This window comes from Sinocyclocheilus grahami, unplaced genomic scaffold, assembly GCF_001515645.1.
Source record: "Sinocyclocheilus grahami isolate Dianchi unplaced genomic scaffold, SAMN03320097.WGS_v1.1 scaffold132.1, whole genome shotgun sequence".
Classification (NCBI taxonomy): Eukaryota; Metazoa; Chordata; class Actinopteri; order Cypriniformes; family Cyprinidae; genus Sinocyclocheilus; species Sinocyclocheilus grahami.
Window position 1 is genome coordinate 1,511,010 of NW_015505311.1, and position 8,933 is coordinate 1,519,942.

Below are 8,933 nucleotides of genomic sequence, written 5' to 3' on the forward strand. Positions count from 1 at the left end.
CGCGTAAAAAGACAGTATAAGTCATTATAATCCGTAATTATGTCCCCACTGGATGCAACAAACGCCTCGTTTATAATGGGTTTTAATGTTTTTGTCTGACCGAGACACGGCATCACAGTATGGTAAGGGGCGTAACATTTCCGTCACACGCTTGAGGTATTCGGCCAATCACAACGCACTGGATAGCTGGCCAATCAGAGCACACCTCGCTTTTCAGACCGATGAGCTTTGTAAAAATCGACGCGTTTCAGAAAGGCGAGGCATAGAGGAGAAACAATAATGTACAGTATGTGGAAAATAATGTTTTTTGAACCTTAAACCGCATAAACACATTTCATTACACCAAATACACAAAATAATGTTCTTTTTAGCAACATCATATGACCCCTTTAATTGGTCAAAAATGACATTAAAGACATTTATACTGCTACAAAATGTTTCCATTTCAAATAAATGCTGTTTTTTTATTTCTATTCATCAACGAATCATGAAAAAATATAACGATTTCCACAAAAATATTGAGCAGCACAGCTGCTTTCATTACTTCTAATAATAAGAAATTGTAAGCATGATTTCTGAAGGATCATGAAGACTAGACACTGAAGACTAGAGTAATGAAATTCAGAAAATGTGATATTTCACAGTATTACTATTTTACTGTATTTTTTATTCAAATAAATGCAGCCATGGTGAGCATAAGAGACTTCTTCTAAAAATATTTTTAAAAAACAATACCAACACCAAACAGTAGTGTACCATGTTACTCAAATTCATGTACCATGGTATTTATGGTAAACCATGATTTATTCAATAATATGCAAATCTTACCCATGAGGATAGATGGTGTTGAGGTGTGTTGCACTACTGTGGTATGTGGATACCACAGAAAGAGTGTCGTCATGGTAACAGCAGGTACGGTCTAGTGCTCGCAAGTGTAATAATTCATCAGAGCGGGTGAAGGCAGGGTTGTCCAACGAATCCTGAGAACCCGGCCAGGACCTTCCCCAAAAACGAGCCGAAAGCTCATCAAAGTGATTAAATCTGCGATAACTGTGTCCACAGAAACAGAAGACAATAAATTAATAAAATTCACATATAAGAGTGTTTTATGTGTGTTCACTTGACCCCGTCCCTCCCTGTGTCGCTTTTAGTGGCGCTATCACAACCCATGGTTTGTTTTAACTGGCCAACAGTTTCCTGCAAACTATTTCCAATAACAAAATCAGGCTACTACAGATGAGTGCATGGGAGTGTTTGTTTAAAATGATTGAACATGTGATACCTGCTGCGTGTTTGTTCCACTTTGGCTTGCATTAGCATGGTTTTAAAACGGCGCACCGTGAGATAAGACAGAAGAGCCATGACTGCTGCAACAGCAACCAGTACACCAAAGCACACGCCCACCAAACGCGGCCGGGTCATGCGGAAGTCACAACGCTGACCCATAAACCAGTAATCCTCCCCAACAGGACACCTTCAGAAAGAGAGAGCTTGGTCATACCTGCAAGATATTTCAGCAGTTGTTTAACCCTATATAGCCTGCTGTATCAAATTTGATATGCAAACTTTTAAAGCTCCTAAATTACCAACAAGACAAAAACGTTCCTGTTGTACACAATCTACTACATGCCTTCCGTCTGATTTACACTTTTTTTAGCAAGTAATAGGCTTTTAGTATAACCATCTTTCTTCATGTCGTGGTACACGTGTCTTTTTTACTGTGAAATCTTTATTATTTTAATGAAGTAAACAACACCTTCTTATATTGTTAGTAATATTTCATGATGAACACTTACTGGACTGATGCAACTTAGGTTTACTTGATTATCCACACATTATGTTTTAGAAAAACAATGCTAAAATGTATTTTTCAAATATGATATTTTTCTCATCAGGCTTTTGAGGAACATTCATTTGTACATTTCTCAATCTTCACTGTATTGCACTGCATTATATGCTTTACTCCCTACAATTTAAAAATCTTACAATTTCAGCAACTGCACCATATTGCATTTTTTTTCTGACTATTATTTAATATTTCAGGCTTTACAGGGCTAATCAGTCCTCCTGGAAACTCTATGGTTTCTTTTGGTATAAATAAGCAGGTCTTGACCAGAATACATTGCAATTAGGACCAGGTTTTATGCAGCAAGTCAGAAATCTGCTATGTTAAACTACCCTGCTTGTAACTGTACATGTAACTTACTGACAAATAGGCTGTTGCCCGAAGCGATGGACACAGATTCCCTGATGTTTACAGTATTCAGAGTGGCACACAGATGTACAGGTGGCATTGCCCTTTGAAGAAACACACTGGAACCCAGATAGACATTCAAACAGCCATTCACAAACATCTGTCTGCAAACCTGAGGGAAAGAAAGAAAACATATTAGGGTATGATAGGTGGTCTGATTGGTTCAGATAGAAATAAATGTGAAACATATCTAAGAAAGATGTAACTGGTTAAGATCTTGTTCAACACTCACCTCCCACAGTAATATTCTTCACTCTAACTCCACCCACAAATATTCCTTTCTTTGGCAGTGGGTTTAACCCCGCCTGCTGTAACAGAGACTCCACCCTTCCCAGCCAGGACAGCGCTTCCACTGTCTGGAACTGGACTACTGTTTGCAGAATTGGACCACTTATGAAAACAACCATCACAAAATCAATCAATGACTTTTGTAAGGAAATTAATACTTTTATTCAGCAATGACACATTAAATTGATCAAAAGTAATGGTAAAGACATTTAAATTTGTTGCAAAAGATTTCTATGTAAAAAAACATTTAACTCATCATCCATTTAGATATTAGATCAGGTTTTCAGGTAGACTTTAGATCAGGTTTTCAAAATCTTCTGGTCTGCTGAACCACTGCGATCTAAATTATATACCTGAAGTACTCCCTTAGATTTGAAACCTAAAATGTGTAATGTTTTGATTGTTGGATTTTTTTTATTATTATTTATATATAATAGTATTATAATATATTTTATATAATAATAATATAATTATATGTTCTGTTTTAAAAGAAGATGTTTTATTTTTAGTTTCATTTTGCTTTAACATTTCATTGGAATCACAATCTCACAAACTCTCTGCAGTTTAAACAATTAGTAAGAACACGATTACACATAAAAGAAACATTCATTCATATGCATCAACAAAGTCTTCCTAAGTACTGACTGAATGATGAATTTCATCAATAATTACAGCAGTGTCTAGACTCTTAGCTAACCCACAGTGACTTCAACGCATATATCGAAAAAGATCAATTACAAATATATACCGTATATGTCAGTAAAGTGTTTTACCTGTGCCAGGTCACATGTTGATTCTGAAATCCAGAAAGGATCTGCAGGAATGTCTCCACCTGCAGGCGTGGATGGTTATTTACATCATTGCAATGGCAATCATATGACCATCAACCATCAGCTGACATGAGTATGTGTACACTAACATTCAAAAACTTTTTTTATTTAAATGTATCGACCACAGACTGAATAGTAGTGTATATAAAGTAATTCAAATGGTTTTACCTCATGCAACCTCATACTAGGGGCATAATCTCTTTCCAGGACGATTTGTAAGAGTACTTGAAATGTTTTCTCTGAAAAACAGAAGAATCGATACTTTTCAGAAAATAAACAAGAATAATGTTTACTGAGAAATGTGGAAAAGGGATAAATTATAGGTCTCAAAGAAGCAAATGTGACAGATTTGTATCTCACCCTTGATGATTGCTGGCTGGTCCTTCACTATAAAATAATGCCGTCCATGTGGCCACTTCCTGTCAAAGCTGGATGCGGTAGAATGGGTCCAAGATGTCTGAGTGACTGCTTGTGTAGATACTGTGTGTGCTTTTGTTTGGATAAGATAAGAGCTTGTGGTCATATGTTGGGGAGGTCTGACAGTGCTGGGCTTATGCACTGGAAAGTGTGTCTGGACCTGGAACGAAGTCGTTTCTGTGGACTTGGCGTGTGGATTAATCTGCGGGGTAGTTATTGAGGTTGGATGGACCGCAGAGGTCTGACTGCTTTCCCAATGTGGAGTGGTCATACTAATAGATGTGCTGGTTCGAATGCCACGATCAGCTGTACTGGCCTGTGAGATGTAAGGAGTTGTGATGTCAGATGAAGTCCTCAGTGTGACAGTAGTGTGGGCAGTAAAGCTATTAGTGATGTCTGTTGATCCAGTATGAATGTCATTAAAAGGAGATAAGCCAACAGTCATCTTTGAACTTGTCGCACTAGTCTGAGTAGGACTCAGATGACTTCTACCCTCTGTTTGATCACTACTCATCTCATTGATATCACTTACATCGGAAAATCCTACATTGCTCTGCGTGTTTTCAGAAGATGGATGTGAATACTGGGGTGTAGATGTGTATATAGGGAATTCAGTATGCATACTTGATTTTGTGTTGGTATTCTGGACTTGTGATGGGGACACACCAGGTTCCTCTAAATCAGTGCGGTTCTCAAATCTCACTGTAGTGCTATCTTCCACCGTGAGGTCAGAAGTCACATTAGGACTAATCTGAGGACTCGACAAAGAGATTGATGGAGAGCTGGTGATGGGGATTTCTTGTTTGCCTCTTACTGTAGATGGTAAATACGAGGTGCATGCATGACCGAGGCAATCACTTTCAGATGGTAGCAGACCCTTGTCCCCTTCTGGTGTACTAGGACTCTTAGTAGGGGTCAGGTCTTGAGGGATGGTAGTTGGGAAGGTGGTGAAGGCACTGATATTTTTATTGTTGTGAGAAGTCCAGTAAGAGATTGATGAAGATACAGAGCTGATTTCTTGGGTGCTTGTATCGTGCTGACTTTTGATGGTGTGTGAAATGTGGGTGGTTGATGTTCCCAAAGACGTTAAAGTTGGAGTTGCAAGTGTTTTCCGTGAAGTGCGCATGAACTCGTCTGAAGTTGTTGGCTCATTCTCACTGGTAACATTTATTGGTGGCTCACTTGGAGACATGGAGTAACCTGAGTATTCAGCCGTGTCGTTTTCAGAAAACGCTAATGTGTTGGTTTGATTAATATCTAGAAACTTTGATACTGTAGCAGGCGTACTAGTAGTGAGTACTGAATCATCATAGATTGTTTGATTAGTAATGTTTTGATCTGGATTAGTTGACCTTGGAGAGCGATCTGTCCTGTCCATCACTGATGATATAGGTTGGTTGTCGTCTGAGATTGACTGAGATTGTCGTCTGGAGTTTGAACTCCAAAAAATTGAATCAATTTGACTCGTCCCAGTGTTCTCTGATATTGTAAACAAATCTTTATTTTGGACCGTCACTGTGGTTGCTTTAGCCTTGTAAGAACTGTCACTAAGGAAGTCTTTATGTTTAGAAGTTGCGTTGAATGGCTGAATATATTGTGGACTTGCTGTCATAAAGCTGGAAGTCGGAAACATTGAACTTGGATCACCTCTTTGACTTGTTTTGGAGTGAATTTTGTGCAATTCATGTGCTTGTGTGTGCATGTGCTGTGAACTTCCTCTATGTAATTCAGTGTGGGCAACATCATTTGTGGCTAAAAGTGCACTTGTTGTAGCCACATCAGTTGCCTGTCGGGGTGTAGTTTGTACAGACAGCAGTGGTAATTGAATTTCAGTGGATGACTGAGCCATAGAAGGTTCAGTGGACAATATTGCGAGCGTGTTCACGTGTGTGTCAAGGGCAGAGCTGGTTTGTGTATCAGAATAAGAATGTGTGCCATTGAGTGGAAGGTCAGAGATCCAGGCTCCAGCCGTTTCCTTTCCATTGTTGGTGATTTCCTGCGGAAAGAGGGGTCTGTGCTTATCGTCCAGGTCAGACACACCTCTGCCCTGCTGTATACTCTCACCCCTGAGAGAGTGTGTTTTGGAGGTTACATTGCTGCTCATTGCAATGTCAGAGGTGTTAGTTACATCGTTTGAGCCATTCGGAGAGGGAGACACTGGGTCAGCATCAGAGTGGGTGTAAGGAATCAAAGCAAGAGTGTGATTGTCCTCTGACGTGTTCCATTCTGAGAAAAAACAACACGCAAAGATGAATGGAAACAGGAATTATGAGATTATTCAAGACACAAGAGTCCAACACTAAGGGAAATAAACAAACATACAACAACCTTCTCACTGGGTATTGTTCATACTTTTAACATACACTACTGATCAAAATTTTGAGGTCAGTAGGATTTTGTTTTAATGTTTTTGAAAGAATTCTCTTATGGTAACCAAGGCTATTTTTTAAATCCAGTAAAACAGTAATATTGTGAAAAAAATTTGCAATTTAAAATAACTGTTTTCTATTTTGGTTTATTTTAAAATATAATTTATTTCTGTGATGGCAAAGCTGAATTTTCAGTAGACATTACTCTAGTCTTCAGTGTCACAAGATTCTTCAGAAATCCTTCTATGTTGATTTGTACCATACTGTCTGTGGTATTGGAATTATACATGTCCAAAGATGGTATTAAGATGGGACCATGTCTAAAAACTTGGTCTTGTTTTAAGTGACTTACTCAGCTGTAATGTGGCAAAGGTTTCATCAGTTCTTCTCGCGCTCCATTCAATGATGGTTTTCCCAGTGCCAGAGAATAGCGCCCGCTCCTCTCTTTCATAGGTCAGTGTATTCCCATTCCCAAATTTAATTCCAATATGAGCACCTTCCCCAACAGAAATGACCTCTATACAAACAGTCTGATTTTCATGTGCATCAATAATCCATGTGCAGGTAACGTCCAAAAGTTTTTCTGTGCTGTCGCTGGTAATTCTGTTAAATAAAAGGCTGTTTGGGTGTAAAGAGTACCGAATTGAGCCGGTCCTCTCTCCAAGAATTTTACCTCCACAGCCTTGCCTCAAGTTCAACAGTGTGTTTCCTACAGAAAACATCATCACCGTCACCTTCAATATATTAAGAATCATTACATATTTTTAGTTACGTCATGAATTTCAGTACCATGGTATATTTTGAAGTACTTTTGTACTTTAACAGTATGTTTTGTGTGTAAATTCTGTGGTGCATAATAATTCAGTACCATGTTATAATTAGGCACACTACGGTACATTTTAAGGTTACCGTGATCATTTTTTAATAAGGATAAGATTAATCACAATATAATTATTTAAAAACTATATCAATTACATTTTTTCTAAAGAATGTAGAATGGCTAATCGACACATTTTAAACAAGGTTTATACTGTGTTTAGCATGTCAATATCTCTTCGTATATGAATGAAATGGACGTCTTACCTGGAGAGAAAATAAATAAGAAAAGATACACAAAACGACGCATTTTGCGAGCCAAAACATTCCAGGAAGGTATCCGTTCTCACAGTTAATTCCATAAAGATTATTTAACAACCCTAAAATATGATGTAGACGATACTTAAACTAGTCAAAAGTATCTTATCAGTTTTCTTTCTGTTTTTAAGACCTTTATAGAAGAGTCATCCTTCAGTCCGCCGCAGAAACCTTGTGGAACCGACCGCAGCTCACTTTATGAGTTTCGCTCGAGCATGTGCGTTTCTTGTTTGTTAGCGCGCGAGCTCGCCTACGGGCTGTAGAAAACAGCACACTGTGCAGACATATGATTACGATTAGGCATCTTTTTAAGAGGGAAAATGGGACGGAAGCGGTTAAAAGTTAAGCGGACAGAGGAGATTCCAAGATTAGGTTAATAACCCAGGTTGTGTGTTTGTGTGAGAGAAAGCAGAGAGAGTGTTTGTTTGCGCTCCCCTGACGAGCTTGTGCTGTCAATTCAAACTAGAAAATAGATTAACTACATATATAAGGTCATTCAGAGATCGTTGGCACAGTGTCTGTGTCTCAAAATCAAGACTTTTTAGACAACACTTGGAGACTGAATGCACCTATAAACCAAAGAATAGCTTACCACAGTATTACCACAATACTTTTGTGTGAGGGTATGTTAAATAGCTCAGATTTTTAGACACACAGTCATTCAAGGTCAAACCAGTTTCTCCTTTGGAGCTGTATTTGTGAAGCCAAGTAAAAACTAAAAAGTTATTCTGAGATTAAATAAAACTCAAACATTTGCCTAATTTAAATTTCATAATTTCATTTCAAATTAAGTTCTCACTTAATTTAAAGGGGTCATATGATGCAATTTCAATTTTTCCTTTCTCTTTGAAGTGTTACAAGCTCTTGGTGCATAAAGAAGATCTGTAAAGTTGCAAAGACTAAAGTCTCAAATCCAAAGATATATTCTTTATATAAGTTAAGAGTCAGCCACGCCTACCTAAAACGGCTCGTTCTAACACGCCCCCACATATCTACATCACTATGTGGGAAGATTTGCATAACGCCGCCCAAATGTTCACGCAAAGAAAGAAGGCGTAACTTTTATTCTCGCTGTAGTATTGTTGCCGCCGCCGCCATGTCGTGAAGGCACTGTGTGATTCGTTGTGAAAGCGAAACTACTTTGTTTGGCCTTCCAAAAGAGGACGTCATCATGCCTGGAGCTGATCCGTGCTGGTTGCTGAGGAAATACTACAACTTTGCGCTGTGGATCGCCGGATTGGCTTTCACAGAGGACGAAGCGGAGTCCAGCCCGGGGTCGTCACATGTGGTTGCCGCAAGCCTGCCGGACACTCCTTCGAAACTACTTTGTTTGGTCTTCCAAAAATGGACACGACTAGAAATCAGTGGTTAAGTTGTATTTACAACACTGTTCCAGAACAGTTCAACCCAAATATTCAGATGTGTGCAGCACAGGACTGTTTCCTGATCCTGGGAGAGTAGACTACAATGCCGGCTGTCCTGACTCACAGACTGTAAGTACGTTTTCATATTTAAAGGATTTGCCTCTGATGATCCAAACACGAGTTTTGAGCAGTGTAGAGTAGCGCTTGTTGTTTGTCATTTCTCCGATCACAAAAGCAGACATGGTTTTATGTTTACGCGGCGCGATGCAATGCAACG

General features: G+C 38.8%; 1 protein-coding gene across 2 annotated transcripts in view; it reads right to left on the reverse strand.

Annotated features, from left to right (window-relative positions):
• The window catches only part of LOC107590712 (uncharacterized threonine-rich GPI-anchored glycoprotein PJ4664.02-like), a 9,792-nt gene extending 2,308 nt beyond the window's left edge, over positions 1-7,484 (reverse strand). Inside the window, exons 1-9 of one of the 2 annotated variants that reach the window (XM_016279620.1) lie at positions 7,242-7,484; positions 6,511-6,867; positions 3,733-6,015; positions 3,541-3,611; positions 3,316-3,374; positions 2,487-2,644; positions 2,207-2,366; positions 1,283-1,474; positions 829-1,050 (exon numbers count right to left, since the gene is read on the reverse strand). In XM_016279620.1, the coding sequence (XP_016135106.1) occupies positions 829-1,050; positions 1,283-1,474; positions 2,207-2,366; positions 2,487-2,644; positions 3,316-3,374; positions 3,541-3,611; positions 3,733-6,015; positions 6,511-6,867; positions 7,242-7,284 (3,545 nt within the window). In that variant the 5' untranslated portion in view covers positions 7,285-7,484. Of the gene's footprint in view, positions 1-828; positions 1,051-1,282; positions 1,475-2,206; positions 2,367-2,486; positions 2,645-3,315; positions 3,375-3,540; positions 3,612-3,732; positions 6,016-6,510; positions 6,893-7,241 lie in introns of both variants that reach the window. The other variant, XM_016279619.1, reaches the window with a different exon arrangement.
• Positions 7,485-8,933: the final 1,449 nt, after the last annotated feature.